Genomic DNA, 19,140 nt, shown 5'->3' with positions numbered 1-19,140 from the left:
ACCTTTTCCTTAAGGGGTTATTAGGTATTGACAATGTTTTTCCAATCTCTTGGCTGCAATTTCTTTATTTTGGATGCCTTCCAATATATCATTGACCTTCTGTGCTTATTAAAGTACAACTACCAGAACAAAATGGAACAGACGACTCTAGGTATAGTGTTATCTATCCACACTGCAGTGGAACCATTTCACCCATTTAATCTAGACACCTTATTCCTTTAAAAGTTGTCTCTTCTACTGGCTTACTAGAGGGCCAGGAAATCTGGTGAATATATCCTGACATATTATACAATGGGAGCCTCGAGGGATGAAGACACTAACATCTCAACTCATATGAGCCTTTAATGTTAACCAATAACCGTTCATCAATAATGCTACCTCTAGGGCAATTTGGGTGAAGCCCAAATCCATGTGATGAGAGCTGCCTTGTTATAAAACTCATATTGGACCATTCACATGGTATTCAGTGCTATGGGCAATCACTGGAATTGTACCATAAGGCAGCTCCATTAATACAGCATTGATCAAGTCTAAGGTGGAAGAAACCAAAGTCCCTTATCAGGGCTCCAAGAGATCTCAAGGAGTTGTTAATCTGTTAGATGAAAGGAAAGTAACACATAAAGAGATACTGATGCAGCTCTCAAACTTCTGTTAAGGGATCACCTCAAGTTCTTGTTGAGAATATTAATACTTGGGCTCTATTCCTAGAAAATGTGATTCACTAGTTCTGGGGGTCATGAGCCCAGATAACCCAAATGAAGATCACTTATAGGCCTCAGATGAAAAGTGCCAAATTCAGTAAATTTGGACACAAACCTAGTCCATCTCTTCACTATGTGCTTAGCAGAGCAAAAAGCCACCAGTGGCCTTGAGAAGGCACAGACAAAAGAAGAGATGATATTTGCCAAGGGCTTGGAAGGGGACTCTGTTAGTATTTATCGTTCTTACCAGCTGAGCTCTGGACAAGTACTATATCATGCTGACCTTTTTCTTGTAATAGGCAGCAAGCATCAAGTACAACTATGCTGTAACACAAGTGCAAAATTCATTTTCTTCCTGAAGACCGAACCCATTACTCAGCCATCTTCAATACTTCAGCACCACAGACAACCCAATGAACAAGGTTGGCTGAGAGCTCTGTCTATTAAGAAAGGGCTGGCAGCTTGGCAGCTTAAGCTTCATGGGAGAAGGTAAGAAAGGTGAGAGCTGTCTTGGCCATGATCCTTGGGTGGTCTTGTCTCAATGGATTCTCTCCCATTTGACAGGGGTTTCTCTCATCCTGATAAGCCCCATTATGATGGTACCGCTGTTTATAACTCAGCCAGTGGCATTGGGTGGGGGCCTATATTTTGATCTGGCTGTATAATATATGTAAAAAAATAATTTAATTACACACATGCAATCTGCACTCTGTATTTATTCTATATCTCAATGCATTTATAAATATGAATGCCAAGTGATGATAAGGGTTCAAGAAAATAGGCACCATCGTCATCATTTCCCCTCTTGCCTCCCTGAATAACACTCTCATATCTCCAGAAATCAGAGCTAGAGACCCCACTAGGTCCAACCCATATGATTTTTTCTTTGTCAGATCATGTTCCACTCCCATGGGAAACAAGACTCTACTGCTTTTCAAGTTCTGGTTTCTTTATCTGTCAAACAGGGATAATAAAGATCACTTAGGAGACCTGTTGGGAGAATGGAATGAGCAATGCACAGAGATTATCCACCCACAGGAGGCACTCGATTGTTCTGTGGAAGGTCTGCTTGCCTAGAACTATTAAACAGCTGTCGACCTGACTTCAAGTGTTGGTTGCTTTCCGGATTCCTGAAGATCCCCAGAAGATGGAGGACCTTCAAGTGTTAATGTCTTCCATTGGGAAGACATTATAAGACTTCCATGGGCCTGGGGTTGGGGGGCATATAATGGACTCCCTGTTCCATTTTCCTGAAAATAGCTACTCTCATCTATATAATTTCTTATACCTTCTTGTCTGACCATAGTCCAGCTTCTGATGTCTCTTCCTTTATGGATCATTTTAGGAATAAGAGTAATAACAGCTGTTATTTATTAAGCAATCCCAGTGTTTTAGATCCTCTGTTGGTATTTTATACATATTATGTCATTCAATCTTTTCAAAATAATCCCCATTTTACAGATGAGAAAAATGAGACTTACACAAACATGTCCCATTTCAGAGGGTACATTCCTTACAAAGATATTATAGCATGTAGGGAAAGAGGGTTCCATGATGCCTCGAGACTGACACACTTTGGGTTAGGTCCTCCTAACGGTGTGTGCCATGTTTGCTAAATTGTGTCTCTAAACCTTGTATATTCCATGGTTATTTCCAATTTTTTTGACTTCTATGCATCCTCTGCCTTCGTTTTCCTTCACTCAGTCTCCCCTTTCTGCTTAGACATCTGGTAGAAGAATCCCACAGAACTTTTCATAATTATGCTTTAATTTAGGCCCTGTTCATTCATTCAACACATATTTATTGCGCATCCATCACAGGCCATGCGGTATGTTTGTCACCAGGGATACTCTTGCCTCACAGACATTCCAGTCTAGAGGCAGAAGCAGACAAGTCTACATGTAGTTATAAAGCTTTAAGTTTATGACAGAGATCAGAATAAGAATTATCGGGAAAGGGCACCTTTTAATTTACCACATTTTTGTCTATCCTTTGAAGCCACCACAGTAGTTTTACAGTTTTCCTGGGTAATCCTTTGATTTTGCTATTTCCCACCTACATGCTGTCTGAAAATCTGATAAATACGGAATTGTAGGCTTCACAATAATCCTATGAGATAGGTATTATTATCATTCCCATTTTATAGACGCAGAGATTGAGACTCAGAGAGGTAAATAATCACTTGGCTACGGAAGTGGCAGGTACTAGGGCAAGTATTTGAGTTTTGTTTGTATTATTCTATAGTCTCTGATCTCAGCCATTAAACTATTTATCATGACCCTGAGCAAGTTACTTAGCCTCTTAGGAGCTCCATTTCTACATGCGTGAAAATAAATGTTCAAAATGTGGATGTCTCTAAGACCTAAGATTCTACAATTAATGAATAGAGACTGGTGGTGATAAAAGTAAGTTCACATGCCTCCAACAATGGTCAAAATTTGCCCTATTGGTTTTCATCACTCTTACTCTCCCATCCCATGTTCCAGCCACACCCAGGTTCTGGCAATTTTTCCAGTCCCAAGCTCCATGAGCCTACGTGCCTAGTTGCTTCAGTATATTTTGTTCCTTCTACTTCTGCTATGCCTCTGCCATTTCATATTCCCATATTTTCCTGTCTTATGGGCACATACGATTTGATAGGGATGAACCAGAAGTCTTCTGCTTTGGTCAAAAAATTAACTGACTGCATATAAGATGAGAAATACTAAACTTACTTGCAGTTCAATTGAAAAATAGAAATAAAAATTAAAATATAAAATTGGCTAGTGATTATAACAGAAAAGGAATAGACTCACAGATATAGAGAACAAACGTGTTTACCAGAGGGGAAAGGGAAGGTGGGAGGGGCAAGACTGGGGTAGGGGATTAAGAGGTACAAACTACTACATATAAAATAAATAAGCTACAAGGATATATATAGTATGACACAGGAAATATAGCCAGTATTTTATAATAACTATAAATGGAATATAGTCTTTAAAAACTGGGCAAAATATGTTGTACACCTGAAACTTATATACTATGGCACATCAACTATACCTCAATAAAAATATAATTTAAAAAAATTTAAAGTAGGGGTTAGTTCACTATGGTGAAGTAGGAGTAAACACAGGATGCTTTAGTATAAGTCTAAGAGAGAAAGGAGGTGAAAGTTCCACTCTGCACAGAACATACTGAAGGGATTAGTGCTAAGCTGTGAACATTATAACTTAAAAAATTAGAGATAAAATCGAGTTGCATTAAAATATGGCTGACAAATATAAAGGATCTCAAAAACATCTGATACATATCCAATGGGAAAAAGATTTTAAAAAATAATAATGGTACTAATATGGTGCTAGAAGGGTGGTTATCCCTGGGATGGAGTTCACTGGGAGGGGGCATAAGGAAGCTGAAGGTGCTGGAAATGTTTTATGTTTGATCTGGGTGAACTCATGTAAAAATTCATTAAGCTGCATACTTAATATTTCTTCTTTATTATATTTATGATAACTTTCAATACATTTAAAAATAATAATACTTAATAAGGACTTACTGTATAACACAGGGAATTCTACTCAATATTCTGTAATAACCTATATGTGAAAGAATCTGAAAAAAGAATGAGTATGTGTGTATATATATATATATATATAATGTATATATGTATTCACTTTGCTGTACACCTGAAACTAATACAGCTTTGTAAATCAACTGTACTCCAATAAAAAGTAATAATAAAAAAGAAGATGTGGTACATATATACAATGGAATACTACCCAGCCATAAAAAATAAGGAAATAATGCCATTTGTAGCAACATGGATGCAACTAGAGATGATTATACTAAGTGAAGTAAGTCAGAAAGAGAAAGACAAATATCATATGCTATCACTTGGGATTGGTGCTAAGTGAATCTGAAATATGGAATCTGAAAGATGGCACAAATGAACCTATCTACAAAACATAAACAGACTCATGGACATAGAGAACAGACTGGTGGTTGCCAAGGGGGAGGGAGGGAGGGGAGGGATGGAATGGGAGGTCGGGGTTAGCAGTTGTAAGCTATTATACATAGAATGGATAAACAACCAGGTCCTGCCATATATCACAGGAAACTATATTCAATATCCTGAGATAAACCATAATGGAAAAGAATACAAAAATGTATATATACGTATAACCGAATCACTTTGCTGAACAGCAGAAATTACCACAACATTGTAAATCAACTACACTTCAATAAAAAAAAAAAATTCTTCCCCCAAATGGATACATTTCTGTTATAGAGAAACATAATGTTTTGTAATGTATGTAAAGGAAAAGTTATAATATATGTAAATTGTAAAAATAAATAAATAAATAAATAATGCCAAGCATTTGGGGAAACACATCACATTCTGTTGGAATATATAAACTGGAACAATTTTCTGGAGGGCACTTTAGCAATAGATATCACGCACCTTAATCAGCTTCTTGGACCATGCTTTGTGAATGAGTATAGCAACTACAGTGTCTCATTAATTCAAACTAATTGGGTGAGGAGTAAATGGTAGGATATAACATGCTTGTAAAGGACATTTACAGGGAATGAGATATGAGTATAATCCAGGACACTTAGGAAATTCCAACAAAGCTCATACAGTCTTCTTCGTCGTATTTTTAAATAGGAAAGACTATTTTGGGGGGCGGGGTGGTGTTTTCAGTTAGGCAGAGGATGCACACGCATGATAAGGAAACAGTAGGTTCTCTGAAGTAGCTCAATCTTTCTGCATGCACATTTGAATTCTTTCTTTATTAACAAACCTTACCCTTGCCCATGGAATAAAAGCAGTCTTTAGTTCCATTCAAATAATCCAGGATTTTCAAAGATAAAGACCTCTTTTAAGGTCTTTGGATGTTCTCTCTTTTTTAGTAATATAATTCTGAGGTTGGGCCACGCATGGGGAACACTGGAGCACACAGGGGTGCAAGGTGCCGAGCAGGTGTGGGGCATCTCCGATGCTCAGCTCTTACCGTCTGCAATGAAGTGCTCGGGCACATGCAGAGTCACCTTCACAGTCAGTGGACAGGACATCTGACTGCCACACACCATGGCCAGGATGCAGGAGCTCACAGCGATCAGCATCAGGGCCGTCTTGTTCACTGGGCTTTTCAGCAAACCTAGTAACATAAACACACACAAAGATTCATAAGTCCATGAGGTGAGGAAACAGGAATAGCATGGAATTTGGGAATTCTGTTGTTTTCCAAGTGAGGAGCTGGAAAAAGAAACCACATTTTCCAAACCTTTGTGCTTGTAGGGACAGCTCAGGGGTCCCCTGTTGGGTCTTTGTTGAACTCTCTGCAAAATGGGCTTATTATCCCTTTTGGTATAGATGAAAAGAAACAAACTTCCTCAAAACTGTGCCAATTCTCACTCTTCCCCTCTCAATTAGGCTGGTCATTTTTGATAATATTTAGATGATACTAAACTTTCTACTCACTTTAGAAGCAACCGAGAAGATACTGTGTTGTTGAATTCATAGGGCCTAGGGAAAGGAGCATGGGCTTTGGAGTCTGACCAACCTGCGCTCAAATTTGGGCTTCAGCCCTCATTGGCTGTGTGACCTGTTTCAATTTCTGAACCCCAGTTTTCTTATGTGCATGATGACGATAATAACAGACAGCTCACAGGTGGTTGTGATGATCATGTGGCATAGTGTATATACAATGTCTGTCATCTAGAAGGGTTTCACAGACTTAGAGGCCGATCAGTTCAAGTTAATTTCCCAAGCATCTACGGATGACCTACTAGGTGAGACACACATACAGCAGAATAAGGAATAGTTCTTGCTCTGCAGGAGCTTATAGGATAGGGGGCAAAGGCGGGCTTATCCACAGCTAATTCGAATCCAAGGCAAGTTGTGCTAAGAGCTAGTACAGAGGGCACAAGATGAGGAGGGGAGTTTGGCCTGGGAAGATTAAAGACCATTTCACGATCACAGCACAATGAGTAGATTGGATCTGCCTGGCAAGGAGAGTGCTGGGCCAGCAAAGAAATTCTAAGGACTACATCCTGAGCCCCCAACGGGTCTCATTATTTGGCTTTACTATTCACATCTAATTTCAAGGCTTTGATTAACATGTCTAGAACAATGCTTCCCAAATTTCTATTACCCAGTCTGCCCTTATTTGGAGCAAACCTTTATGCCCAAACCTCCCGGACATCTCTCTCTGAATATCCCATGAGTATGACAAAACAACATGTTCAAAACTGGACACATTATCGTCTCCTTAAAGCCTCTTCCTCCTCCTTCTCCTGGGCTCCCCTAAGTATTGAAAGCACTGCCATTTAAACTGGCCAGAAACCTAGATGTCAACTTTCAGTCTTCTGTCTTCCTCCTTTACAGCAACTAAACAGCATGCAGTCCTATGTACTCTATGTCCTTAGCATTTTCACCTCTTAGCCCTCATCTCCTCTATTGTCTGTCTGCTTGTGAGATGAGGGAGGTGTAGGCACATCTTCCCATCTCACTCCCTGGTGGAACCCCTTGAGCTGTTATAGAGCAACTGCCCACAGGATGTGGTCCACACTGATTAGCCTGGCATCTGAGGCCTTCACGGTGGGTCCCTATGTTCATACCTCCTCGCTGCTCTCTCCTACCCAGTCCAGGAGCTGGCAGGGCTGCATCGCTGCAGTGATGCCAAAGTGAGCGCTCTTCATCATGTTAATATTAGCATAGGAGCTATTTCTTTTGCATAGAAATCCACTTGTTTCCTTGTTTCCCGTCACTCACTGAGATTAATCATAAGTGTAAATCCCTCTCCCTCTAGGGAGAAAGACTGCCTACATTTGTTATGCTTCCTAAAATATCTTATTCAAACACTAGATTCTAGTAACGTGATGGTAAATTCCTTCGGGGCAGGCACTGCGTCTTCTGTTCACCACTGTATCATGAAGCCTACCACAGTGCCTGGAATGTGGCAGCGTCTCAGTAAATGCATCATATCTTCCAGAAGTGATAATAACTACATTACCAACCAGACACAGACACTGAACTACCAAAAATCATGCCAACCATAGACAACCAACACTCCCAGATAAATGGACCCTAATGGAACAGGAGCCTCTGACACTCGACTTTCAGATTTTTGTATGGATACCTATTTTTCTTAAGAATCAGTGAGTTGCTTGAGGGAAGGGATCCCATCTTTACCATCTTTATGTCTCTCCTGCCAGGTTCATTGCTCAGAACCTTGAAATTGCTTAATTTAAGAACAGGGGCTTTGTGGACAGCTGCCAGGAGGTCCATCTCCTCAGGACCTGCTGGGTCTTTGGCTTCTGGAACACACAGGGCTGAGTCCATGTTCATGGCCTGGGCTTCAGGACAACTGGGGGTCGAATCCACGCTAACGGAAGCTGGGTCTCCTCAGGACCCACTGGGGCTTCAGCTTTGGGAAACTGTGGGGTCCAGTTCTCTTTCACAGGAGCCTGGTCTCCTCAGGACCTGCCGGGAGGTGATGTCGCTGAGGGAAAAGGTAATCGCAAGACCCAAGACATAGTAGCTATTAATATACTCCTCCCACAGTGCCTCTTAACATCATGTGGACTCCTACAAGGTAAATAAATATCACAACTTTGGTTGAACTTTGTCTGGCCGTGTGGCTGACACGGTCTTGGTGCTCCAGCCGCGTGTCAGGCCTGAGTCTCTGAGGTGGGAGAGCCGAATTAAGGACACTGGTCAACCAGAGACCTCCCAGCCCCACGTAATATCAAATGGTGAAAGTCTTCCCAGAGATCTCCATCTCAATGCTAAGACCCAGCTCCACTCAACGACCAGCAAGCTAGAGTGCTGGACACCCTATGCCAAACAACTAGAAAGACAAGAACACAACCCCATCCATTAGCAGAGAGGCTGCCTAAAATCATAATAAGGCCACTGACACCCCAAAATACACCACCAGACGTGGACCTGCCCACCAGAAAGATAAGATGCAGTCTCATCCACCAAAACACAGGCTCCGGTCTCCTCCACCAGGAAGCCTACACAACCCACTGAAGCAACCTTAGCTACTGGGGGAAGAAACCAAAAACAACGGGAACTACAAACCTGCAGGTTTCAAAAAGGAGACCTCAGGCATAGTAAGTTAAGAAAAATGAGAAAACAGAGAAATACACAGCCGATGAAGGAGCAAGGCACAAACCCACCAGACCAAACAAATGAAGAGGAAATAGGCAGTCTAACTGCAAAAGAATTCAGAGTAATGATAGCAAAGATGATCCAAAATCTTGGAAATAGGATGGAGAAAATACAAGAAATGTTTAACAAGGACCTAGAAGAACTAAAGAGCAAACAAACAATGATAAATAAGACAATAAATGAAATTAAAAATTCTCTGGTAGGAATCAATAGCAGAATAACTGAGGCAGAAGAACAGATAAGTGACCTGGAAGACAGAATGGTGGAATTCACTGCTGCAGAAGAGAAAAAAGAAAAAAGAATGAAAAGAAATGAAGACAGCCTAAGAGACCTCTGGGACAACATTAAATGCAACAACATTTGCATTATAGGGGTCCCAGAAGGAGAAGAGAGAGAGAAAGGACCTGAGAAAATATTTGAAGATACTATCGGTGAAAATTTCCCTAATGTGGGAAAGGAAATAGCCACCCAAGTCTAGGAAGCACAGAGAGTCCCATACAGGATAAACCCAAGGAGAAACATGCCAAGACACATAGTAATCAAATTGGCAAAAATTAAAGACAAAGAAAAATTATTGAAAGCAGCAAGGGAAAAACAACAAATAACATACAAGGGAACTCCCATAAAGTTAACAGTTGATTTCTGAGCAGAAACTCTACAAGCCAGAAGGGAGTGGCATGATATACTTAAGGTGATGAAAGGGAAGAACCTACAACCAAGATTACTCTACCCAGCAAGGATCTCATTTGGATTTGATGGAGAAATTAAAACCTTTACAGACAAGCAAAAGCTAAGAGACTTCAGCACCACCAAACCAGCTCTACAACAAATGCTAAAGGAACTTTTCTAAGTGGGAAACACAAGAGAAGAAAAGGACCTACAAAAACAAACCCAAAACGATTAAGAAAATGGTCATAGGAACATACATATAAATAATTACCTTAAACGTGAATGGATTAAATGCTCCAACCAAAAGACACAGGCTTGCTGAATAGATACAAAAACAAGACACATATATATGCTGTCTGCAAGAGACCCACTTCAGACCTAGGGACACATACAGACTGAAAGTGAGGTGTTGGAAAAAGATATTCCATGCAGATGGAAATCAAAAGAAAGCTGGAGTAGCAATACTCATATCAGATAAAATAGACAAGAGACAGTGTTACAAGAGACAAGGAGGACACTACTTGGTGATGAAGGGATAATCCAAGAAGAAGAGATAACAATTGTAAATATTTATGTACCCAACATAGGAGCACCTCAATACATAAGGCAAATGCTAACCATGCTAGCCATACAAGGGGAAATCGACAGTACACAATAACAGTAGGGGACTTTAACACCCCACTTTCACCAATGGACAGATCATCCAAAATGAAAATAAATAGTAAACACAAGCTTTAAATGATACATTAAAGAAGATGGATTTAATTGATACTTATAGGACATTCCATCCAAAAACAACAGAAAACACTTTCTTCTCAAGTGCTCAAGGAACATTCTCCAGGATAGATCATATCTTGGGTCACAAATCAAGCCTTGGTAAATTTAAGAAAGTTGAAATCGTATAAAGTATGCTTTCTGACCACAACACTATGAGACTAGATATCAATTACAGGAAAAAAATCTGTAAAAAATACAAACACACTGAGGCTAAACAACACTACTAAATAACCAAGAGATCGCTGAAGAAAGCAAAGAGGAACTCAAAAAATACTTAGAAACAAATGACAATGAAAACACCAAAACCCAAAACCTATGGGATGCAGCAAAAGCAGTTCTAAGAGGGAAGTTTATAGCAATACAATGCTACCTCAAGAAACAAGAAACATCTCAAATAAACAACCTAACATTACACCTAAAGCAATTAGAGAAAGAAGAACAAAAGAACCCAACACTTAGCCAAAGGAAAGAAATCATAAAGATCAGATCAGAAATAAATGAAAAAGAAATGAAGGAAACTATAGCAAAGATCAGAAATAAATGAAAAAGAAATGAAGGAAACTATAGCAAAGTTCAATAAAACTAAAAGCTTGTTCTTTGAGAAGATAAACAAAATTGATAAACCATTAGCCAGAATCATCAAGAAAAGAAAGGGAGAAGAGTCAGTTCAATAGAATTAGAAATGAAAACGGAGAAGTAACAATTGACACTGCAGAAATACAAAGGATCATGAGACATTAGGACAAGAAACTATATGCCAATAAAATGGACAACCTGGAAGAAATGGACAAATTCTTAGAAAAGCACAACCTTCTAAAGACTGAACCAGGAAGAAATAGAAAATATAAACAGACCAATCACAAGTAATGAAATTGAAATTGTGATTAAAAATCTTCCAACAAACAAAAGCCCAGGACCAGACGGTTTCACAGGTAAATCCTATCAAATATTTAGAGAAGAGCTAACACCTATACTTCTGAAACTCTTCCAAATATGACAGAGGGAGGAACACTCCCAAACTCATTCTATGAGGCCACCATCACCCTGATACCAAAACCAGACAAAGATGTCACAAAAAAAGAAACCTACAGGCCAATATCACTGATAAACATAGATGCAAAAATCCTCAACAAAATACTAGCAAACAGAATCCAACAGCACATGAAAAGGATCATACACCTTGATCAAGTGGGGTTTATCCCAGAAATGCAAGGATTCTTCAATATACACAAAGCAATCAATGGGATACACCATATTAACAAACTGAAGGATAAAAACTATATGATAATCTCAGTAGATGCAGGAAAAAGCTTTTGAAAAAATTCAACACCCATTTATGATAAAAACCCTCCAGAAAGTAGGCAGAGAGAACCTACCTCAACATAATAAAGGCCATATATGGCAAACCAACAGTCAACATCATTCTCAATGGTGAAAAACTGAAACCATTTCCACTAAGATCAGGAAAAAGACACACTTGCCCACTCTCACCACTATTATTCTACATAGCTTTGGAGGTTTTAGCCATAGCAATCAGAGCAGAAAAAGAAATAAAAGAAATCCAAATTGGAAAAGAAGAAGTAAAACGGTCAGTGTTTGCAGTTGACATCATATTATACATAGAATCCTAAATATGCTACCAGAAAACTGCTAGAGCTAATCAATGAATTTGGTAAAGTAGAGGATACAAAATTAATGCACAGAAATCTCTTGCATTCCTATACACTAATGATGAAAAATATGAAAGAGAAATTAAGGAAACAATCCCATTTACCATTGCGACATAAAGAATAAAATACCAAGGAATAAACCTACTTATGGAGACACAAGACCTGTATGCAGAAATCTATAAGACACTGATGAAGGAAATTAAAGATTATACAAACAGATGGAGAGATATGCCATGTTCTTGGATTGGAAGAATCAACATTGTGAAAAGGACTATACTACCCAAAGCAATTTACAGATTCAGTGCAATCCCTATCAAACTACCAATAGCATTTTTCACAGAACTAGAACAAAAATTTTCACAATTTGTATGGAAATACAAAAGACCCCAAATAGCCAAAGCAATCTTGAGAAAGAAAAATGGAGCAGGGAGAATCAGGCTCCCTGACTTCAGACTATATTGCAAAGCTACAGTAATCAAGACAGTATGGTACTGGCACAAAACCAAAAATACAGATCAACGGAACAGGATAGAAAGCCCAGAGATTAACCCATGCATATATGGTCACCTCATCTTTGATAAAGGAGGCAAGAATATACAATGGAGTAAAGACAGCCTCTTCAATAAGAGGTGCTGGGAGAACTGGACAGTTACATGTAAAAGAATGAGATTAGAACACTCCCTCACACCATACACAAAAATAAACTCAAAATGAATTAAAGACCTAAATGTAAGGCCAGACATTATGAAACTCTTAAAGGAAAATATAGGCACTACACTCTATGACATAAATCACAGCAAGGTCACTTCTGACCCACCTCCTAGAGAAATGGAAATAAAAACAAAAATAAACAAATGGGACCTAATGAAACTTAAAAGCTTTTGCACAGCAAAGGAAAACATAAACAGAAGGAAAGACAACCCCCAGAATGGGAGAAAATATTTGCAAATGAAGCAACTGACAAAGGATTAACCTCCCAAATTTACAAGCAGTTCATGCAGCTCAATATCAGAAAAACAAACAACCCAATCCAAAAATGGGCAGAAGATCTAAATAGACATTTCTCCAAAGAAGATATCCAGATTGCTATCAAACACATGAAAGGATGCTCAACATCACTAATCATTAGAGAAATGCAAATCAAAACTACAATGAGGTATCACCTCACACCGGTCAGAATGGCCGTTATCAAAAATCTACAAACAATAAATGCTGGAGAGGGTGTGGAGAAAAGGGAACCCTCTTGCACTGTTGGTGGAATGTAAATAGATACAGTTCCTATGGAGAACAGTATGGAAGTTCCTTAAAAATCTAAAAATAGAACTACCATATGACCCAGCAATCCCACTACTGGGCATATACCGTGAGAAAACCAGAATTCCAGAAAAGTCATGTACCACAATGCTCATTGCAGCTCTATTTACAGTAGCCGGGACATGGAAGCAACCTAAGTGTCCATCACAGATGAATGGAGAAAGAAGATGTGGCACATACATACAATGGAGTATTACTCAGCCATAAAAAGAAACAATATCAAGTTTTTTGTAGTGAGGTGGATGGACCTAGAGACTGCCATACAGAGTGAAGTAAGTCAGAAAGAGAAAAACAAATACCATATGCCAACACATATATATGGAATCTAAAAAAAAAAAGGTTCTGAAGAACCTAGGGGCAGGACAGGAGTAAAGATGCACATGTAGAGAATGGACTTGAGGACACAGGGAGGGGGAAGGGTAAGCTGGGACGAAGTGAGAGAGTGTCATGGGCGTATACATCTTTTTACATAAAGATGTAAAAAAAAACCAAAAAGATGTTAAATAAATAAATAAATAAATAAATAAAAGAGTAGTGGTTTTGTCTTTATTGCCAGTCTTAGCATAAGGCATAGCCTATGGTAGGGACGATTCATATATTTGTGGTTGTTATAGTTGGTGAATATTAGTTAACTAGAAGAGCAGTTAAGATAAGAAGATCGTTCTGGTCTCAGGAGACAGAAAATCTCTTAACTTAAAAGGACGACATAAAAAGAGGGACACATTTTCTCTTTCATCTGGGAGCCACAAGAAGCTGTTTCAAACTCTGATAATATCAACAGTTTCATAACTAAATAGCAGAAGCAAGCTAACGTCGATGTTTTCTACCAGAAGGGGTATGGACGAGGCGTTGTTGCCTCACACAGGTCTTTCCTTAAAAAGTCAACATGACTCCTAGCCTAGACATTTAACATCCCACCCCACCCCCGACCCCCGTCCCCAGATAACAGTTAGCAGCAGCACTGAGTTTCCAGTCTAGACTCTGAGAGAGCCTAGTTCTGAGAGGAAGAACATGTAAACATGAGTCCAGCAGGAACAAACTCTTGGGAAGGTGAACCAGGTACAGAGTGTGAGATGTGAAAGGTGGTTAGAGGCGCCTGGCATTGGGGAGTGTACTCCCTGGAAGGACAATAGTGCTCTGTGAGTGTCCGAGAAGGCATCTCTCAGACTGGCCCATGCAGCAGGAGAAACAGATGGGACCCAGACATTCCTTTCACTAATTAACCAACTACCAGACATACCACCCAGGCTCCATGGGGCTGATTTCTAGCTGGGGGAAGAGGGTTGATGGGTAGGAGTAGGATTGCTTTGTACTAGCTCCTTGGGTTCATGCTGGGCTAATTGCATCCCCTACATTTACATCTTCACGGTAATCCAATGTCTTCAAGAGCCAATAAGGTGGGGAGTAAAGTCACATTAGCTTGCCGGCCCTTTGTTTTCTTATCGGGAGAATAGGAATAAAATGACATCTCCTTCAAGAGTGTTGTAAGACCTAAATGAGACAGAAAATGTCAAATGACCAGCACAGTTTCTGGCACATAGATAGGCCCTTGGTAAATGATCTTTTTCCAAGCCAGACATTGGCATTTATCTCCTAGCTGATGGCAGAAAGCAGGACCTATTTATCTCTTTGTCCAACCCATTATCAGAACATACTAGGAATTGAATGACTCTTTACGGAAACTAAAGACACACCGAGTGGAGAGCGCAGGGAGAGTTTTAAGAAGCAAAGGGAGTGGAAGAGAGAAGGCAAATTAACAGCATCCTGAGGTAGCCATTTACTCAGAGAATGCCTGAAACACCACAGCTGTCTCTGAAGTCCAGGAAGAAGAAAGCGTGCAGGTCAAGTCTGCACTCAGGCCAGATACCCATGGAGCAGCCACTAGGGCTTGGTGGTTTCCATGGCAACTAGGCCTGGCAGAAACTTCACAGTGGGACTCAAACAGAGGTGACTTTTTACGAGTTCCTGGCCTAGGGGGACTGATCATCCGCACTTAGCTCTGAGTAGGGGCTGTAGACAGCAGCAAGGTAGAAACTATCTATCCCATAATACCCAGCCCCTCCTCACCCAGGCTCTGCACTGCATCGCAGTCAGCAAAGACAGGGAAGAGAACCTCCATTTGTTGGCTGCTTACTACGATCCGGGAACTATGCCTCACACTTACATCCATCCATCCCTCCCGCCATCCGTCCAACAGATTTTTATTGCACATCAACTTTTCCCTCACACTGTTCTAGGCACAGGGGAAAGGACAGTTAACAAAACAGTCGAAGTCCTTGACGCTTACATTTTAGTGGAGGGAAATTATCTCATTTAATTCTTACAGCAAACTGTTACTACCATCTCTGTTTTGCACAGCAACAGACGGGCAGAGCGATAAAACGACTTTTCGAAGGTCACTCAATCCGTATGTAGCAGAGTCAGGATCCGAACCAGTTCCTCTCCCCCATATCATACTACCTCCCACTTCACCACAGAATAAGGGTCCCAGGATGGCATCACGTAGTTGCTGAAGGAGCATGGCCTTTGGAGACAGCTATGCCTTTGTTCAAATCCTGCCTAACCACAAAATCTCATGTGACACTTGCCCATTGACCTAACCCTGAGAAGACACAATGTCTCCGTCGGAATCAATGGGAACAATGGTCTTCTTTCAGGGCTGATTTGAGGACAAAATAAGATGATGCACATCATCGGTAAAAACAAAACGAAACAAAACAATAAACCATAGCTCCATAACATAACATGAGCATCCTTGGATGGCTAGGGTCATGGTTAGCCCTGGTTGACATCCCAGTTTACAGTTCCCTCTCCGTCACTTGCAAGGGGGCAAAAGCTGTGCTGTGGGAATAGAATTTCACCAGGGCGTCTTGATTGCTGGAACTGGAGAAAGTTAACAATCTAATTTTCCCTTTCGTTTCCCCTCCCTCTTACCCCTCAACTCCTCTCATGGCAGTGGAGAATGGCATAAAATTCATTGCTTGAGAAATTCAACCGGAAATAACTCAGCATTGTGGATCCACATGCTGCCTAAAATTGGGGGTTTGATTAATTCTCGGTTTGGAAATGCCAGGTTGAGGGAGGAAAATCAAATTTAAGTTAAATGTGGAATCGAATCAATCACATTTTACAATGAAGAAAACAGACCTAACCCCATCAGACCCCTGTGTGTGGAAAACTTAAAAGCTGCTGTACTCCCACTGATTCCTTCCTCCTGGTATCACAGGGCATGAGAGGTTGGGTCCTAAGCTGAGAATTCATTTCTTTCTTTAAATGGCATATGGAATTGGGGTGAGAGACAGAAATTCTAGGAACTCAGACATTAGGGTAAAGGAGACCAAAAGGTAGAAATGTCATTTAGAACAAAAGAAAAGTTCGCTTTAGGTTCTGGACATAGAGATTTAAATCCAAACTCCTCCAGTTAGTAGCTTCTAACTTTTGGCAAGTCACCTACACTCTCAGAGCCTCGGTATTCTAATCTATAAAATGACAATGATAATCCCTAACGGGTAGGCAAACTGTGTGGATTAAATGAGAGATCACAGTCACAACACCAAGCACACATACTTAGGGATCCATATACGCTCTTGGTGTCATTCCTTTTATCTCAATTCCTTAAAACCCCGCTGCCCAACACTTGGCATCTACATGGATATCAAGAGGCGGGCGATACTCCAGTTGAAGCTGGAATTCTGGCTTTTAACCTTAGCTGCTGGCCCCCATGGACAAGTCACCTTACTTCTCTAAGTCTCAATGTCCTTATCTGGGAATTAATTTATTCAATAGGTAATTATTTAATGTGTATCTACTATGTGTCAGACCTCATTTTTTATGCCCTCCTATTAGCTCCAGTGTCTATAAGCATGTCTGGATATAGTAAGTGCTCAATAAACATCTATTGAACGAATGAGTGAATGAATAAATGCTTAAATGTTATTCCCCATTCTACCAAGAGGTGTCAGTATTGGAATATTGCTATTGGTACTTTTCTAGTCAAATGTATTCATTCACTTTCTTTAGCAAAGATGGGTCCCCGGCCAGCCGGAAATAATACAAAAAGTCCTTGAGAGGCCACCCAGCCTCCTGAATATCAGGGTGACCACCACAGATTGGTGGGGTGCCCCATTAACCTCACTGAAGACCTCATGGGATGCCTGTCACACCTGAGCTTCAGTGCCTCTGTGCTTCTCTGTGTATTTCTGGAAACTAAAATTGGGACACATCCTCTGACAAGTACAAGTGTCACGCTGGAGGCAGAAGGAAAGAATATTTGAAATTGGGGCTTTCTCAGAACTCTGGGGAAGGCAGCCGCCTTTCCTCAGCCTGCCTCGCGTCTACATTCTGCACACACTTCTTCAGTGTGATGTGTCAATATGGGACATCCTTTTTGGGGCATCCTTTTCCCTGTCCTGTTCATCAGGGGCCAAGTCTCTCCTCACCCCCTGCCCCTCTATTTCTGCCATGAACTAGTTTCTTGTGTTCTCTGGCACTTTGAACCTGGCACTCTCAAATCCATAGTATCCTTTAAAATCTCCCATCTTCCCTAGGATTTTCCTTTATAAGATCAGTGCAAACGCTCATCCAGCCTTTGCATACTTCCAGAGACAGCAAACTCATCCCCTGCGAAGCAGCAATTCTATATTGAGACAATTGTACTAAACAGTCCTAGAATCTCACTCTGTGAGCCAACTTCTGCTGTCCAAGTCAAATAGGATGTACCCAAGACCTCCTCCTACAGGCTATTTAGTTAGTTAAACGTGGCAATGCAGTTGCTTTGAGCTTTCTTTCCTCCAAACCAAATATTGCTAGTTTTACTTTATTTCTCTGAAGTCGTATTTTGAGTCTCCTTATTATACTTTGCATAGATTTGCTTTTTCTATGATGGCTTTCCTAGCAAAGAATATCATCATCATCATCATCATCATAACTAACATTTATAAAAAACACTTTTGTACCAGAAAATATAATTAAACATTTTTCACGTAATGTCTCACTTATCTTCACAGAAGCCTCATGAGATGCTGTCTACTCTCCCCCACATTTGACACAAGAGGAAACCGAGGCTGCTGCTTGCTAAAGGCCATGCAGCTCGAAGGTAATAGGGCTGAAATTAAAAAAAAAAACACCTGACTTCAGAACCCAAGTTCTTAACCATTATGTTCCACAACTTCTCCATCAGTAATGCTAGATGTGGCCTGAGCCAAGAAGAATCAACCCTAAGTGTCAATGTGCTGACAGACCTCAGCTTGCCCTGTGGACCTATGGTGACTATGGGTGGATGCATGGTGGCTTCACTGTCCTACCTGATATTGGCCTCAGGTCTTTAAGGGGACCTCTGCATCACCAGAGAGAGGCTTACAAGGAGGGCAGATGGTGGAAGGGGCAAGCTAGATGGCTGTTTCTTTTCCTCTCTGAGCCCCAGAGAATAGTTCAGTTGAGCTGCTTAGGGCCAGTCACTATCCATGAGGCTCCTGAGGAGTCCCTTGGGCTGGCTCTGCCCCATGGATGAGGAGCGTGTCTGTGGTGCAGGCTTGGACCACCCAAGAAAGGCACTGACGGCAGACACTGGATGGGGCTACACACAGCTGGCTCTTTGGATTCCTCTGTGGAACTTGCAGACGCCTGTTCCTGGAAGTGTGAAGTTAACTTCAAGATGATGACAGTGGTGTGGTGACAATGGTGCTGGTGGTGAGGATGGCACGCCATATTTTTTCCATTCTTGTTAGTTTACAAATTATTCACAAATATTTCATTCACTTTTCACCAAAATCCAATGCAGTGGGTGTTGCTATTATCTCCAGGATACAAATGAGGAACAAGAGACTTAATGGTGAACTCACGTTTAGGC

The 19,140-nt window shown here is 40.6% G+C and overlaps 1 protein-coding gene across 5 annotated transcripts in view; it reads right to left on the bottom strand.

The window, feature by feature from the left end:
* The window catches only part of ASTN2 (astrotactin 2), a 911,658-nt gene that overhangs the window by 527,360 nt on the left and 365,158 nt on the right, over window positions 1-19,140 (bottom strand). For all 5 annotated transcript variants that reach the window (XM_059071227.2, XM_067040875.1, XM_067040874.1 and 2 more), the window contains one exon: window positions 5,696-5,842. In XM_059071227.2, coding sequence (XP_058927210.1) covers window positions 5,696-5,842 — 147 coding nt within the window. The remainder of the gene's footprint in view (window positions 1-5,695; window positions 5,843-19,140) is intronic.

This window comes from Kogia breviceps, chromosome 8 (assembly GCF_026419965.1).
Source record: "Kogia breviceps isolate mKogBre1 chromosome 8, mKogBre1 haplotype 1, whole genome shotgun sequence".
Taxonomy (NCBI): Eukaryota; Metazoa; Chordata; class Mammalia; order Artiodactyla; family Physeteridae; genus Kogia; species Kogia breviceps.
This window is presented reverse-complemented; position numbering and strand designations above follow the sequence as displayed.